This window comes from Magnolia sinica, unplaced genomic scaffold (genome assembly GCF_029962835.1).
Source record: "Magnolia sinica isolate HGM2019 unplaced genomic scaffold, MsV1 ctg100, whole genome shotgun sequence".
Taxonomy (NCBI): Eukaryota; Viridiplantae; Streptophyta; class Magnoliopsida; order Magnoliales; family Magnoliaceae; genus Magnolia; species Magnolia sinica.
Window position 1 is genome coordinate 238,270 of NW_026682755.1, and position 17,673 is coordinate 255,942.

Sequence of the window (17,673 nt, forward strand, 5' to 3'; positions counted from 1 at the left end):
TGCCAAAGGGCCATTTGTATTTGAATGCATTTGAGAAGATTTACGGGGGTTTTACTCCAAATCCATTGTTTGGTTATGTGTAGTTAGATGTAAACAAATTGGAAATACTCAAAATATACATTTTTGGTATGCTTTAAAATCTCAGTATAATATAAGAGAAATGCCTTTTCAAGCTCCTTTTTAAAGACAAGGCATATATAACAAAGGTGTTGCCAGGCTGCTAATCCATTGCATATGTGGCAAACTAATGATACCCAAAATCAACCAATTATTAACTGCAACAATTAAATCACATCAATGAAATGATCCGAGCTGTCCAAACATTAGCCATTAAAACAAATGGTTAAAAAGCATTGATAAGTCACTCATTCGTGATCCTTATATAATTTGTGACTCTCCCGAAGTTGGGATGTTTCCTCATTTTTCAGCTAGAGTATATATTTCAATAGACATATTACAATTATTCTGTCAAACATCATATAAACTAATCTGGGATATTAAAGCTGATTTAGTTACTCAAAGTATCTGTGATTGTTGCGAGGTTGGCATGAGACTAGACTATTGACATGAACCAGAGCCGGCAATGTATCCATCTCAATCAGCTGAATGCCGCAGCTCCCATCGAATTTGATTATCCGCTCTAGCTTGAAATCGTATAAGTAGAATCCACCAATGTCCATACCAAGGCGCTCAAAGATTATAACCTCACCATTCCTAAAACTAGCAATAAGAAGAACCCGATCGAGCGACCCGCCCCAACGCAAACAATCCACACCAATGCTAAGCTGTTTAATCCATTCTCCACTATATAAATCCTTCAAGATCCACACATCGAATTGGGCCAGGGATTCGCGGTTCGCGAAAGATAGAGACTCACCGAATTCAAGAAAATGGTAACTTCTCCTGCTACAATTGGGAAATGGAGTCTTGTGGAACTTCTCATTGCCCACATCCATTGAAACTATGTAATCCATCCCAATTGCCCAATGCAAAATCCCACTTGCTGAGATTGGAATACGTAATTCGGTTAGCCCAAAAAATGGACCGTCGATCTCTCTCCAAGAATCCGAACCAACGGTCGTAACCTCACATCCAAGAGGGATTGGGGTTTTTCTTTTCTCGTATTCACAAACATGGACTACTTTGTATTCTTTGGTAATTGAATTGAACCCAAAACCGTAGATTTCATATGAGAGCGGATACTTAAAAGATAAATCGGAAGGAGGGAGCATGATCCTCTGATTTGAAATTGGATTAATAACATATAGACTGCGCATGCTTTCAAGCAAAATAAGACCGTTGCAGCTAGCACATATACGGCCTGGGCAATGCAAGTCTAGATCATGGACTTTTATCTCACCTTCTTTGATTTCCATGAAATGGGTCTTGTATTTTGATCTTGAAATTCGTTTTTGGAAGATAAATCCAGGCTCTGATCGATGGAGATGGGCGTCGATGAAAAGTGGGTCAGATATGACGTTGTACCAGTTCTTGCATACTAACCTTAGTTTGGGTAGTGATTCAGGTGGGACCCTGAGGAGGATGTTGAAGATGACGTCATCACAAAGGTATGGGGCCGACTCCAGCTTCTCCTTCTTATTTCCATTTTCTTCATTTGTATTGCTGAGGAAAGAGGCTTTCTCTGCCATGTTTGGACTCGATAGGGTTGTAGCTGACATTTTAGCAGGTGATGAGAGGGTACGAAACAGGCGGATTAAGTGCGGCCCCGGGTACAGCCAAGACGGTGCGTCATTGTTGTGGGGCCCACATTGATGTATTTATTATATATCCACACCGTCCATCCGTTTTGAAAGGTCATTTTACACAATTATCAAAAAATTGAAGAGTATTAAATTCTTGAGTGGACCATAGTATCGGAAACAGTAGTGATTTATCATTAATGGGCCACAAAAGTTTTGGATCAAGATGATATTTGTTTTTTACCTCCAAAAAGGTTTATGTGGACTTATAGACAGGTTGGATGGAAAATAAATATTACCAAAACATTATGGCGGGCGCTAGGAAGTTTTTAATGGTAGCACATTCGTCTCAATTGTTTCCTATAGTGTTTTTGAGCTGAGAATTTTATGCTTAATTTTCTTATATTTCTCTAAAATTATATTTAAAAACGGATGTACGGAGTGGATATAGAATACATACATCAAGGTGGGCCCCGCAGTAAGGGCCGTACCGTCTTGGGTAGGGCTGGGACCGCACCTAATCCGCTCCTGGTAATAAAAGACAAAAGGCTTCTATATGGTTGGTTTTGGCTGAGATTCGTAGTTATCCATTGAGTTATCCATTGAGAAATTTACGACTTTAAACCTCACCTTTTATCCAATGGTTTTTAAATGCAAAACAAACTTTACTTGCAAACTTAGACCTCCACCTCTGGACAGCCATAATAAGGATGAAAATACCCCTCCTTTTTCCATGCTGCTTCACTCCCCTTAATAAAAAAACAGTTGCTTCCTTCTTAAAATAACTGCCTTACTCTCTCTCGCAATGAACAGCCGACATACGGAGGGTTTTCTTCTCACTTTCTTGACCCCGGAATCTCTGTGAATCATATAGATATCCATCTAGATATCATCATTGTACATTTGCCATTTTTCATCTTGGCTAGGGTTACGTGAAATCCCATGAACTAGTTGCATCTCCTTGAAAAGGTTCAAAGTATTCCCTTACACCAAAGCACCTCTCTTCAACCTGCATTTGACTGGTACTGCGGTAGTCAGAGGTACAAATCTTTAAAAAAAACGCTATGCTCGTACAATTGCATTGCATGCGAAGTTCCATCAATTCCATGTGTTAGGCTTAGTCAATTTCATGCATTAGAGTATGCGTTGATCGATTAAATCCATGTCAAACTCGCTCAATTCAATTCGAAGCTCACTCAATTACATATTAGGGCTCACTTGATCTCATGCTAGGCTCGCTGAATTTCATGTTTGCCCTCCTCAATTTCATGCTAGGATCGTTCAATTTAATGTTTGCCCAGCTTAATTTCATGGTAGATAAGGTCAATTTAATGTTTGCCTCGATAAATTTCATGCAAGGCTTGCACAATTTAATGTTTGCCCAGCTCAATATCATGGTATGCCCGCTTGATTTAATGTTTGTCCAGCTCAATATTATCCTATGCTCGCTCAATTTTCAGTTCGCTCATTCAATATCATGCAAGGCTCACTCGATTTAATGTTTGCCCCACTCAATATCATACTATGCTCACTTAATTTAATGTTTGTCTAACTCGATAACACACTATGCTCGCTGGAAATATCATTTGCCCACATCAATATCATGCTATGCGCGCTCGATTTATCGTTTGCCCAGTTCGATATCATACTATGCTCACAGAGCTGAATTTATAGTTTGTCCCGCTCAATTTTTAGTTTGCCCCGTTCTCATGCTTGCCCCGCTGATGTTTTGGATTTCCCCGCTGAATTTTCTAGTTTGCCTCGCTCAATTTCTGGTTTGCCCCGCTCAATTTTCATGTTTACCCCTCTCAATTTTAGGTTTCCCCTGCTCAATTTCTAGTTTGCCCCACTGAATTTCATTTTTGCCCCGCTTAATTTCATGTTTGCCCCACTGATTTTCTAGTTTGCCCCGCTGAGTTTGATTTTTCCCCCTGCTGAATTTGATGTTTCCCCTGCTGAATTTCATCTTTGCCCCACTCAATTTCCAGTTTGCCCCACTCAATTTCTTGTTTGCCCCGCTGAATTTCATGTTTGCCCCGCTTAATCTTCAGTTTGCCCCGCTGAATTTCATGTCTGCCCTTCTCAATTTCATGTTACCCCACTGAATTTCATGTTTGCCTTGCTCAATTTTCAGTTTACCCCGCTGAATTTCTTGTTTGCCCCGCTCAAATTGATGATTTGTCTCGCTGAATTTCATGTTTGCCCTTCTCAATTTTTTGTTTGCCCTGCTGAATTTCTTGTTTGCCCCTCTCAAATTGATCATTTGCCCCGTTGATTTTCATGTTTGCCCCGCTGAATTTCATGTTTTCCCTGTTCAATTTCCAGTTTGCCCCGCTAAATTTCATGTGTGCCCTGCTGAATTTCATGTTACCCCCGCTGAATTTCATGTTTGCCCCCCTCAATTTTCAGTTTGCCCCGCTAAATTTCTTGTTTGCCCCACTCAAATTGATGATTTACTCCACTGATTTTCATGTTTACCCCGTTAAATTTCATGTTTTCCTCGTTCAATTTCCAGTTTGCCCCGCTAAATTTCATATGTGCCCCGCTAAATTTCATGTTACCCCCGCTGAATTTCATATTTGCCTCGCTCAATTTTCAGTTTGCCCCGCTCAATTTCTTGTTTGCCCCGTTGATTTTCATGTTTGCCCCGCTGTATTTCATGTTTTTCCCATTCAATTTCTAGTTTGCCCCGCTAAATTTCATGTGTGCCCCGCTGAATTTCATGTTACCCCCGCTGAATTTCATGTTTGCTCCACTGAATTTCTAGTTTGGCCCACTCAATTTTTAGTTTGCCCTGCTAAATGTCATGTGTGCCCCGCTCAAACTAATAAAGCTTCCCTCACTCAATGTCATGATAGATAGCGTCACAAACAAAATTAAACTAGCACCACTTCAAATCATTCGTTAACGACGAAGGCCTAATCCGTATAAGATCTAGTTGTTTATTTGGAATATAAACGCGTAGCTTACTGTTTATTTCCTTAAGCTCTTTATCATCCTTATCTATAATAGAAACTGAGTTGTCGGTCCTTCATTATTTAATCGAGTTTTGTCTTATAGAAAGCTTCCATTGTTTTACGATTAACTGATAATGTGTCATTTTATTAGTTTTCAGATAATGGCTATGAGAATCATGTGCTCTTTTGGCGGGGAGTTAGAATTTGAAAACAAGCGATACTTGTACACGGGTGGAACTTCAAAATAAATTACGTTACGTCTCGAGACTACGTAAGAGGAGCTTCGCTCTAGAATTTACAAGATTATTAAGAGCAAACCAGAAGATTGTGATATTAAGATGAAAGTATTGAATCCTTGCACTAACGAATCAATGCCTCCAATCGAAATCGAAGACAACAATGACGTCGGAGAGTTCCTGGGTTATCAGTTTGAGCATTCGAATAAATTCATCCCGTTAGTCATCGAGACAATGCAACACATCAATACCACAACATATGTGGACATTGTGGCTGAGGAGTATGGCGTGGAATTCAAATACAATCTTTTTCTATTACAAGTGGTAGTAAGCAATGATCAACTTGTAAGACCCGTATCTTAGACCGTACTGTTCCGTAGGCTTCCGTGTCCTTCCGGTCGAATTTCGGTAACCCTCGACCCGTATCCGATGTTTGCGCGCGATCCTAAGCCGAGTCGACTCAACCTGAAACTTGTATCTTTACGACCACGCTGTCGTCGGGGTTCCAATGCCACGACTCGCACACCAATCCGATACCTAGGTCAGAAGATGTGGGCCCGCATTCATTTCGAGGAAAACACTGCACGTTGTGAATTTTGAGGGAATCTCTACAACATGTCCCATCAATCAATCAATCAATCAATCAATGTCAAGTACACTCCATACCCCAAGTACAACAACTCATCCCTTCCCATTCCCAAAGTCAACTCTCTCTCTCTCTCTCCACCCATCCCTTTCTTTCAACCCCATCACTCCACCCATCACACCACACCCCATCCCTTTTCACCCATCACTTCTCTCTCTTCCTCATTTCTAAAAAAAAAAATCTCCCAAGCAACAAACATCCCACGTCCAAGCCCTCTCTCTCCCAAAGCCAAGTGTGGCCCACTTTTCCTACCCTCTCACCTCTCATCCCCACCATCAAAACTCCATCAACCACCATCAAAAGTGAAGGCAAGGAGAATAGGAGTCCAAGGGATCTAGGAGGAGTGCAATAGGTGGGTGATCTAACCATCAATTTTGTTATTTGAGGGCTCACATATGGTGGGACCCATCTTGATGTACGCTTTGTATTTTGGGAGGGCCCATAGTGGCGGGGTCCCTCCCCTTCTCACAGATCCCTTTCTCTCTCTCTCTCTCTCTTTTGTAATGGGCGTGGCCCACTAGATCCACACCGATCGTGGACCCACCATGATGGATGTGTTTTATCGACGTCGTCCATCTGTTTTGTCTAGGCCATCCAGTGGGCTTGGATGGTGAGAAAACACAAATGTCAGAACCATCAGGTGGGACCCACCTTGATGAAACGTGGGCCATGTACATGTAGGACCCTCCATGATGCTTATGTTATATCCATGCCGTCCAGCGTCCCTGGACGTTGGACAGGGTGTGGCTAACATGGAGTGCGTGTACTAACAGCTAACAAAAAATAAAAAATAAGAGTAAAATATATATTATATTTAAGCTTTTGGGTGGACCACTCATGTACGCCCCACCTTGATGTACAGATCAAATCCACGTCGTCCATTCCATTTCTCAGCTCATTTTAGGCATGGAGCCAAAAAATGAAACCAATCTGATTATCTGGCAGGCCATAACATAGAAAACAATAGATTTCACCGTTAAAATCCACTTTAACCTTTCTACACACCGAAACATACCCAATATTGGGCTTGTTAGACCCGCCACGAGCCAAGGAACCCAGCCGACGGACTGGATTCCTTTGATGTGGGCCCCACCTATCAAAATCTTCAATAATAAATAAATAAATAAATTTTTAGGCAGTAGCAGGGGCTGTTGCTGACTGTCCTCTGGACGCAGCAACGTCCTGCGTTGCCGTGGTGGGCTGGGACCCATGGCCATGGGCCCCACGTGATGTGCGTTGAACATCAACACCTTGCATTTGGTGGGCCCCCCTCAGGGCAGCTGGCCACCCCAAAAATCAGCGGTGTACATAACCCAGGTGGCCCACATCACAGGAAACAGTGATGATTAAATGTTTACCATTGGAACCCTTTTTTTTGGTCCAGGAGTTTTGGATCATCAAGAAATTTATTTTTCCTTTTCATTCTGGTCCATGTGACCTTATCAACATGTTGGATGGAAGATAAGCGTTATGGTGGGCCCCACGTGGGACCCACTGATGTATGCATTGTATACCACACCTCCCCACACATGGGGAGGTGGGACGGCTGGTGTACCTCACTACATAGCTACTGTAGTGGCATCACCAAGTTTGTGGGTCCCACCTGCTTTATTTATACCGTCCATCCTTATGGGACCCACCATGATGCATGTGTTGCATCCAAATCGTCCAACCATTTTGAAAGCTCATTTTAAGGCTTGGAACTAAAAATAAGACAAATCTAGGATCAGGTGGACCACATTTCAGGACACAGTGGGTTTGAACGTCCACCATTAAAACCCTTGGACTACAGGGTTTAGACCAATACGATATTTGTTTTTCCCTCTTAATCCAGGTCCTTAAGACCTTAGGATTAGATTAGGTGGGAAATAAACCTTATGGTGGGCCCTTGTGAATTGTTTAAATAGTAAAAATTATCTCCATTGTTACTTGGGATATGGTCCAAATGATCCTTCAATATGACTCTTTTTGAGTATGTTGTTGAGGCCCACCTTGATGTGTATGAGGTACGTTGTTGAGGCCTACTTTAATATATATGAGGCCCACATGATGCAGCCCATTTGATGTATTTGACTCGGCCCATTCGACTTGGCCCTGTTGATTCGACCCATTGTTTCGGCCCATTTGATTAGGCCCAATGTGATATATGAGACCCGATGTTGAGGCCCAACTGTATATATATGAGGCATATGTGATGCGGTCCATTTGATGAATTTGGAGCCTTTGGGTCGAGGCCCAACGGGATGTACATAAGGGCCATTACAATGTGTGATTCTACCATGGTTTATGTAATGAAGTTTATGGCGGGCCATGCCTTGGGAGTAATGATGGTTTGACGTCCACATTATAAAAATAATGTTGGTTAAATGTCTGCATTATAACTCTCACTAGGGCCCATTTTTAAGCCCATACTTATTGTGTGTAGGCCATCTAGGCCCATCTTCGTTATGAACATAATCCATCACCACATAACATGTTTAGTATAGTTCCATTATTCATGCTCATACGCATCATATGTATGCTTTGATATGAGGAGTGACTGATCATAGCATATGCCTTGGGGAAGATTGTTTATGGGCCCCCTGATAGGCGGAGTTGCCCTTCATTAGCCCGGTACGCGCAGGATTGTTGCACGGCTGATAGTGTGATTCATGCACTTCGCATTTGTATGACATGATTACTATACGCTCTAGTGACATTAGGGCTATAACCTCCACAGGATTATCGTGGATGGTAGGATCGGACACCAAAAATATTGTTAATAAGCATCAGGGCGCCATAGATGTCCCTGGGTGAAAATTTCTAAACCCGATGGTACAAGAGGATGACTCCAACGTCGAGACCGAGTGGATATACGAGAACACGAGGGTCGGATACCAGGAAGCCACGCCTCCCACTGTGTCGTGGTCTGTTGGAAAGGGGTGTGGCCTTACTCACCTGAGGATAGGGGGCATTGTTAGCCTGAGTTTGACCAGCTCGTGAATGGTCCTCTATCGACGTGCCAGATAGATATTGGTAGACTATTGGCCAGGCAGATAGTGAGGTTTCTTACGCTCACTTGGACTGTGCGCTTAGGAAAGGGGCAGTGCCATTTGGAGTGTACTAGACCCCGGTGATTATCCAGAATGAGAACCGTACTGATATTTGATGCTCTTGTGAGGAGTTGCATTGACATATGTATGAAGATTGGCATGCATGAGTTACATTTCGCATCGCATGACCTTGGTATGGCCGACAACTTTCATGTTTGCACCGCATAGCCTTAGTACGGCTGATTGCGTTCATGTACTCATCAGCATGATTCCACATTACTCTGACATTGCACTCTGTGCACGCTCATATTGCGCACACACTTACACCGCCCTCTAAGCTTTCTATAAGCTTATGCACGATTGATGCATGCAGGTGACATCAGGACGCAGCCGTAGTTTCGCCACAGTTGGAGCGTGCAGTCGAGCTTTAGGAGTTTCTATTGTTATCATTATCTTGTATTTCCCTTCATATGCACTGTACTTAAAGTTTTGATCATAGTAGATTTTATGATGGTGTTCTTGTGGTTATTGTTCGTGGGTTATGCTTATGGTTATGCTTATACTGAAACAAAATCATATTTGAAATCCTCCTTGTAGGGTCCCAGGATCGGAACCTAGTGTATGGGTGTCAGGAGCCGAGAATGGAGTTCTACGGAGGTTGTTGGCACCGGATTCGGCAATCGAAAATTTTATGAGCCCGATTTCTGAGTTCGTAGCGTGACAGAAGTTGGTATAAGAGCATAACTTAGGAATAACCGAGAACAACATCACATGTTTCCTATGAGTTTAGGATGATTAGGTTATGAATGTGTAACCTTCCGATTGAATTCTCTAACGTGCGATTCCCAAGGTTGATTAACGTCCTTATTCTTCCTATAGGACATGCCGAACAGGAGAGCGACCCGAGCGAACCCTGCTCCACCACCCGATGCTCCTGCTTTGCCACCTGCGGTTCCCGTTCCACCCCCTGAGATCCCTGCTCCCCCGCCTGAGGATGTCATTCCTCCACCTGAGACCGGTACGGATCCGACCGTACTTGTGAGCGCCTCCAGTTACAATAGATATTGCAGGCTGTGATGGCTGCGCTTCAGGAACAGAGCAGGTGCCCAGTTGTTTCACTAGCGCAGGCAGAGTAGGAGAGCGTGAGCGCCCTTCTTCAAGAGTTCAGACAACTCGATCCTCCGCGTTTCTAGGGCGAGCCAGATCCAACTGTAGCCAAGAGATGACGCTCCGATGCGGAGAAGATTCTTGATACTATGACATGTACGACCCAGCAGCGAGTCCGATTGGGTGTGTTTCTTCTCTAGGGAGAGGCCGAGCATTAGTGGACCTCCATTACCCGTGTTGCAGGGCCTGATTATGTTTGGACATGGGAGGATTTCGTTGATCGATTTGAGCAGCAGTACTTCCCCGACCACATTTGTCGTCAGAGAGCACTAGAGTTCAAGACCTTGGTACAGGGGGACATGTCCGTGGTGCAGTATGCAGCCCGTTTTGTGGCTCTATCGAGGTTTGCGCTGTATTTGGTCGATAACAAGGGGCGCAAGGCTCGCCGTTTCAAGAACAACTTACATTACGGTCTTTGAGGCCGTGTTATTGGGCATGTGCTCTCAACTTTTCAGGCGGTAGTGTGGAGGGCTCAGATTTACGAGACTGAGTGGTCCAGTTCACAGAGCGATCGAGATCAAAGGAGAGGCCAGAAGAGGCAAACCCCCTCTAGTAGCTCCCAGCAGCATCGACTGCCACAGAGGTAAAGGAGCCACCCACCTGCTAGAGCACCAGCAGCACCTCCAGCGCCACCCCAACAACCATTTTCAGGGCCCCATTATGGATGTGGTGGGACAGGGCACCGCATGTCTGAGTGCCCCCGCCCTCATCTGCAGTAGCCGAGAGGGCCACAACAGTCTCCGGCATAACAGCGACCGCAGCAGCAACCTCCAGTGCAGCAGCGACCGTAGCCACCTCAGCCAGCGAGGTCCCAGTAGCAGCAGAGACAACAGTACAGGTCGTCGCAGAGGCAGCAGCAGCACTAGAGACCTTAGAGGGAAAATGCACCTCCCTAGCCAGCTCAGGCTAGGTTCTACACGGCTCAGCAGGATCCGCAGACCTCCAAAGGAGTTGTTGAGGGTATACTTCCAGTCTCTTCATGCATCGCTCGAGTGTTATTTGATTTCGGTGCTTCGCACTCATTCATGTCTGAGGATTTTTACCAATCGACTGGGTTACTGACAGAGTTTGCTAGTGAGGGATTGACTGTATCGACACCCTTGGGCAAGACCGCAGTATTGGGCGGCTTCTGTTCATCTTGCCCTGTGTTAGTGGGAGAGATTTTCTTGCCCGCCAACTTGTACGTGTTGCCGATGTCAGACTTTGACGTTATCTTGGGCATGAATTGGCTTGCCGAGTACCACACCATCTTGGACTGTTCTGCGAGGAAGTCACATTCTGCATACTAGGCTTACCGCAGTTTCAGTTCGTTGCAGAACCCCGAGGAGAGCTATTGTCTTGCTTGATGTCCTACGCCTTTGAGGAGCCTGTTGCCGCTTGTATTGATCAGTGGCCGATTGTTTGTGATTTCCCGAACATGTTCCAGGAGATTCCAGGATTGTCGCCGCCCTGACATATTGAGTTCCAGATCGATCTTGTGCCCGGTACCACGCCTATATCGAAGGCCCCGTACCGTATAACACCGATGGAGTTGCGTAAGCTGTAACGGGAATTAGACAAGTAGACTGAGTTGGGATTCATTCGTCCGAGCAATTCTCCGTGGGGGGCACCGGTACTATTCGTCAGAAAGAAAGATGGCTCGTTGACGCTCTGTGTGGATTACCGCGAGCTCAACCGGGTCACGATCAAGAACAAGTACCCGCTCTCGAGGATAGATGATTTGTTTAACCAGCTGTAGAGTACACAGTTCTTTTCGGAGATTGACCTGCATTCCAGTTATCATCAAATTCAGGTCCAAGAGGAGGACATCCCGAAGACAGCTTTTAGGACGCGTTATGGTCATTTTGAGTTTCAGGTCATGTCCTTCGGATTGACCAATGTACCCGCGGTCTTCATGCAGTTGATGAACGAGGTCTTCCATCCGTATCTTGATCAGTTTGTTGTGGTCTTCATCGACGACATTTTGATATATTCAAGGACCCGTGAGGACCATATGTAGCATCTAGAGATCGCATTGTAGACCCTCAATGCCTACCAGCTATATGCGAAGTTGGAGAAGTGTGAGTTTTGGCAGGAGGAGGTGAAGTTCCTCGGTCACATGGTGACGAGGGAGGGTGTCACAGTGGACCCCTCGAAGGTTGAGGCAGTGCGTCAATGGGGCCAGTCTACGACTGCGTCCGAGATCCGTAGTTTCCTTGGTTTAACGGGATACTATCGGTGTTTCATTGAGGGCTTCTCCCATATTGTAGCCCTGTTGACCAGGTTGACTCGAAAGGGCGTAGATTTTGTTTGGACCGACGCATATGAGCAGGCATTCGTGAAGCTGAAGGATCGTCTGACATCCGCTCCTATCCTCACTCTTTCCTCTGAGAGTGATGGATTTGTTGTATTTACCGATGCCTTACGTATTGGTTTAGGTGCTGTCTTGATGCAGCACGATAGGCTTGTAACCTTCGTATCTTGTCAGCTCAAGGTCCATGAGCTAAACTACCCCATGCATGATTTGGAGCTAGCAGCAGTCGTCTTCGCATTGAAGGTGTGGAGACATTATCTCTATGGGGTCAGGTTCGAGGTTCGAACTCTTCTCCGACCACAAGAGCTTGAAGTATCTATTCTCTCAGTCCGAGCTGAACATGAGGCAGATGTGTTAGATGGAGCTCCTGAAGGACTATGATTTTGATTTTCAGTACCACCCAGGCAAGGCGAATGTGGTGACGAATGCCCTCAGCCGTTAGCCACGAGGCATGGTTGCACACATGATGATTCAGGAGTGGAGGATGCTTGAGGATATAGCAGAGTATGACTTCGATTTTGGTCTTCAATCTTCTATCGTTCAGCTATCGAACCTTTTGATTCAACCCTCTTTTGTCGCTAGGGTGATCGAGGCTCAACAGGCAGATGAGTCATTACAGGATTACCGAGCAGAGGCAGCATCTAAGAGTCAGACAGATTGGTAGATTGGTTTTGATGGTGGACTTCGCTTCAGAGGCCGATTGTATGTCCCAGATATTCCTGAGTTGCACAGAGATCTTATGACCGAGGCACATCGATTGTGGTTTTCTATCCACTCTGGCTCGATGAAGATGTATCATGACATGAGGCGACAGTATTTTTGAGCGGGGATGAAGCGTTAGATCGCCAGTTTTGTGGCCGAGTGTGACACATGCTAGTGTGTCAAGGCCGATCATAAGAGACCCCCTAGTCCATTACAGTCATTGAGCGTCCCGACGTGGAAGTGGGAGCATGTGTCGATAGATTTTATCATGGGCTTGCCAAGGACTCAGCGCGGTCACGACACCATCTGGGTCATCGTTGATCGTCTGAAGAAGTCGACACATTTTCTTGCTATTTGTGCGACTTGGCCTTTGGACCGGTTTATGAGGTTATTCATCGAGGAGATTGTGAGACTGCACGGCATTCCAGCCTCGATCATTTCTGACCGAGACCCGAGGTTCACGTCTGAGTTTTGGAGGAGCTTTCAGAAAGCGATGGGGTTTGTTTTGCAGCTCAGCACCGCGTACCATCCGCAGACCGATGGCCAGACCGAGAGGGTCAATCAAATCCTTGAGGACATGCTTCAGGCCTACGTGATTGACTTCGAGGGTAGATGAGATGAGCATCTGTAATTGGTTGAGTTCGCATACAACAACAGTTATCAGGCAACCATTGACATGACTCCTTTTGAGGCATTATATGGCAGACCGTGCAGATCTCCGAGTTGTTGGACCAAGGTCGGAGAGCGGCGTCTTTTAGGTCCCGAGCTTGTGCAGCAGACGTCAGAGGCTATCGATATCATCAGACAGAAGATGCGCACAGCTCAGAGCCGGTAGAAGAGTTTTGCTGATCGCTGGCGTCATATCTTGGAGTTCGCCGTTGGGGACAGAGTGTATCTCAAGGTCTCGCCCATGAAGGGCGTAGTTCGATTTGGAGCGAAGAGCAAGCTTGCCCCGAGATTTATAGGACCTTTCGAGATCACTGGGCGCGTTGGCGTCGTGGCCTATCGGCTTGCCTTGCCATCTCAGTTGTCTGGCGTCCACAATGATTGGTAGCCGCTAGAGGTTCATGAGGATGCTTCTTACATTGAGCTACTACTAGAAAACTGGGCAAAGCCTGTAGATTAAAGCTGTAGCTAAAGGCCTATAGCTACAGTTTTAGTCCGTAGCACGACTGTAGTCGTAGGTGCCGTAACAATAAGTCTAAAACCTATAGCTACGAATTTAATCCATACCCATAGATTACAATAGCTATAGATATAATCCGTAGCAACTATTTCTGTAGCGAAAAGTACAAACAGCTACGGATAGTATTTGTAGCTAAAAGTAGTGCTGGATCCGTAGCAATAAGCTGGATATAATGATAGTTATGGTTGTCAGATTCTCAGCTACGGTCAATATCCATGGCTATTGCCTACATTTAAAAAAAGTATAATCATTCATTCATTCAATTACCACCTGTGTAATCATTCATTCATTCAATTACCACCTGCATAATCATTCATTCATTCAATAATGAATCAATTACAATCCTTCATTCAATCAATTAATTGCAAAAAAAGGGGCAAAATTCATCCAGATCGTCATCCAGATACTAAAGAGGTATAAAACACCTATGGTTACCGATACGAAGGCTTGAGGAGCTGCCAAAGTAAACTTTATCATCCAGATCGTCATCCTCCTCATCCTCATACTGATAGATAGCTTCTTGTTTATAGGAGGATTCTTCCTGAGCCTCCAATGGTAGAGGCACAAACCAAGTGGCTCTAATGAGCAGACAAACACTCTCCTCGAACATGCAATCGTGAATACTGTACAGCCAGGATCGGAACATCTCAATTCAGTTTAGGAGTTTGTAAATATCAGGTACTATTCATTAAATCAGCACCAATCCTACAAACCGTGGATTGGTGCACATGGCGATTGACCAAGACTGCCCAATCACTAGGCCACGTCTTGGATGAGGCACAAACTAAAACTCTAAAAGTTTATACACATCCCATCATTCACCCTTTTTGAGGGCTGAGAAACCATTTCGATCATGACTCATAAGGGAAAAAAGGGTATACAGATGGAATGGTTAAAATATTCCTGATTATTGCAATTTTTTTAGCTTGGGCCCATCCATGAGGTGGCATTCAATTGGCCAGTTCTGGTTGGATTGATAAATGAATTCAATTGGCTAGAAAATAAGGTGCATTTGACCCCTGCATATTTCTGTAACAAGTATAATGTGTGATAGCTATAGTTTCCATTTTTACTTAACAAACAGGGCCATCATATACCTTCCATCTGGTGATCGATGAACACTAAGAAACTGAAACAGATGCTTGCACTGAGGACAGGAAGGATTCTGATTATATGTGGCCCATTTTAGGATGTAAGTCGCACTACACAAAGTAGACAATGCAAACAAAGCAACAGTTAGTATCATCTAAACAACACTTCCAGGCCTTCAAATCCATTCAAACCACAAGAACTTTTCATATATACTTCTTCCACTATTCTGTATCTGTTGGTGACTGAGGCTGGCAATGGACAGGGTTCAAAAGACTGAGAATGGTAATTAGTTTCAAAAGAAAAACCACGAGCTAAAACCCATCATTACAGAAGAATAAATCATAAAATGCATAGAAGGAAGAAACCCATCAATACAACATAGCGAATTGAGGATTAACAATTTAATAAATGAAAACAAACAAGAAAAAAGCTCCATCAAAAAAGAAAAAGAAAAAGAAAATAAGAAAACCCATGAGCTAAAAAACATCGAAATAAAAACCCAGAGCACAAATATATTACACAAGAGAAGGACAAAAAAACATTATAAAGTACATCAATATAATTAAAAAGAAAAAAACATCAAATGATGTGAACAATGAAACAATTCAAGAAGTAAAAGAGCGTAGACAATTCAAGAACTACATCACTGGAAATGAGATCTCAGAGTAGCATATATACCTTGTCCATCTGTAGTTAACATCCTTCTCATTATAGGCAAACACCTTCTGCTTCTTGAGCCTTTCATTCTCTTCTTCCAGATGTGAAACCTTGTTCTCCAGCTTGTTCCTGTATGCCTGCCACAATGAGGAATAAATTCTCAGTCTTAAAAAAAAAGAAAATGGAAATAATTGATTTTCAAAACAAGCAACCTGATTTTACAGGCCCACCTGCTTCCTGGCCCCTGATTGAGCAGCAGACTCCCTGTTCTTGATCATCCTCTTCTGCCTCCTCTCAACAGTCTTCTCAACCACGTCGCCCAATGCAACCCACCTTGTTTGCAAATCGAAAAGAAAGTGACAAATCGATTAAACAAATAAAACATGGCAAGATAAGATAACATTACCTCCATCGAGCTATTGTAACTATCTAGAGAAAATAGCTACAGAGCTCTACCACTGACCTATCGGAAAAGAAATACACCTACTAATGAAAGAGAAATGAGTAGAACAAAAAATCTACCTTCATGTTTCATTAGCATGCAACCCCAACACTATAGAGGCACATCTCCTCCCCACCCACCCACCCAACTCTTTAACTCTATTAGAAACATTTCCATCAACCTCTTCATCCTTTTGAACTATCAAATCAGGGCAATAGAGCATATCATGTTGAGGAATCTCCTGGTCATTGGTTTAACTAAGAGGTATTATACAATGCTTAAGCTGAGAGCTTGTACAATATGTTCAGTTTGCACAAGTGGGGCACATGCTTCAGTGATCCCAAAACCATTGAACAATGGACCTCATGGACAAAAAGTACCCCAGATTGGAATATCCTCAGCATCAGACATCTTCTAGTACCTACCAGAAAATGGTGCCAACCTCAGAATAGAAGAATTAGCAAAACAAAAGACTACTTTCGTAGCATTTTTCATCTAAAGCACTAGAGATTCAAATTTCAAGCAATGACAAATTCACACTGCAATGGTAAACTTTTACAAATCATTCCACATCAAGAAACCTTATAAGCTACTAAGAAATTTCCAACCCATAGTGACAGATGATTGATTTGTAGGATGAAGGAAATTCTTATTAAATCAATCAGTACAAGGAAAAAAACAAGGAAATCCACTGTTTGGTAATGAAGCCATGGATTTGAGGAGCATTTAATACAATGGCTGCAAGGGCATAGCTTTTTTTATTTTTTTTTTAATCTTGACAGAGAATCATTTTGTGGATTGACTTGGGAAGATTTGGATTTGACCCAAAAATCCAAGGATTTATGGAGGTATGGAATTGTGTCTTTTCTATCATGACTTTTCTTTTAAAAAAATCTTAACAGAGAATCATTTTGTGGATTGACTTGCAAAGCCCACATTTGCATGCAAGGTAGCTCATGCACACGACATTGTGTCTCAAGACTCTCAACAGAGTGTACTGGTGTAATATCCAAACCGTCTCAAGTGGGTTTGACCATGTAGATGCTTTTGCATGAAAACAAATCTGGTTCAATCAATAGGTGGACCGCAGTTTTCAAAGCAGTTGGATAGTAAAAAAAGCTTCAACCAGGAGGACCAACCTGATTCTTACGCAAGAACATCTACAGTGGTAGTGCTCTAATGAATGGATTGGATCTCATCCCACACTGGCAAATGCATGCATGCACATAAGCTACCTTGTACACACATGTAGGCTTAGCAAAGCTCAACTAAAACCGTCTCAGATCCATGTAGGCTTAGCATGCACATGAGCTACCTTGTACACACATTTGCATGCAAGGCAGCTCATGCACACGACATGAGCTACCTTGTACACACACTCATCTCAGATCCATGTCTAAGCTTCTAAAACTGTCTTTTTCTAATTGAATACATTTGAAACTAATTCAAAACAGGGAAGAATGCAAACCAACAAAATTAAAACCGGTTTCCACATATTTAAAAAAAAAAAAAAAAAAGAAAAAAAAAAAAGAGAGAGAGAATGCTCCATACCATGCCTGCCCT

The 17,673-nt window shown here is 43.6% G+C and overlaps 2 protein-coding genes across 3 annotated transcripts; both read right to left on the reverse strand.

The window, feature by feature from the left end:
- Positions 1-512: 512 nt before the first annotated feature.
- LOC131235980 (F-box protein At3g07870-like) lies at positions 513-1,649 on the reverse strand. The gene has a single exon (XM_058233085.1). The coding sequence runs from the start codon at positions 1,647-1,649 to the stop codon at positions 513-515; it is 1,137 nt and encodes a 378-aa protein (XP_058089068.1).
- A 12,621-nt stretch (positions 1,650-14,270) lies between these two features.
- LOC131235985 (uncharacterized) lies at positions 14,271-17,652 on the reverse strand. Of its 2 annotated transcripts, XM_058233091.1 has the most exons (5): positions 16,191-17,652; positions 15,899-16,001; positions 15,690-15,805; positions 15,017-15,121; positions 14,271-14,542 (listed from the first exon to the last, which is right to left on the reverse strand). In XM_058233091.1, the coding sequence occupies exons 2-5, from the start codon at positions 15,944-15,946 to the stop codon at positions 14,326-14,328; spliced, it is 486 nt and encodes a 161-aa protein (XP_058089074.1). In that variant the 5' UTR covers positions 15,947-16,001; positions 16,191-17,652; the 3' UTR covers positions 14,271-14,325. The 2 variants fall into 2 exon arrangements, with proteins under 2 accessions (XP_058089074.1, XP_058089073.1); XM_058233090.1 differs by having other exon boundaries at positions 15,899-17,652.
- Between the last annotated feature and the right edge of the window lie 21 nt (positions 17,653-17,673).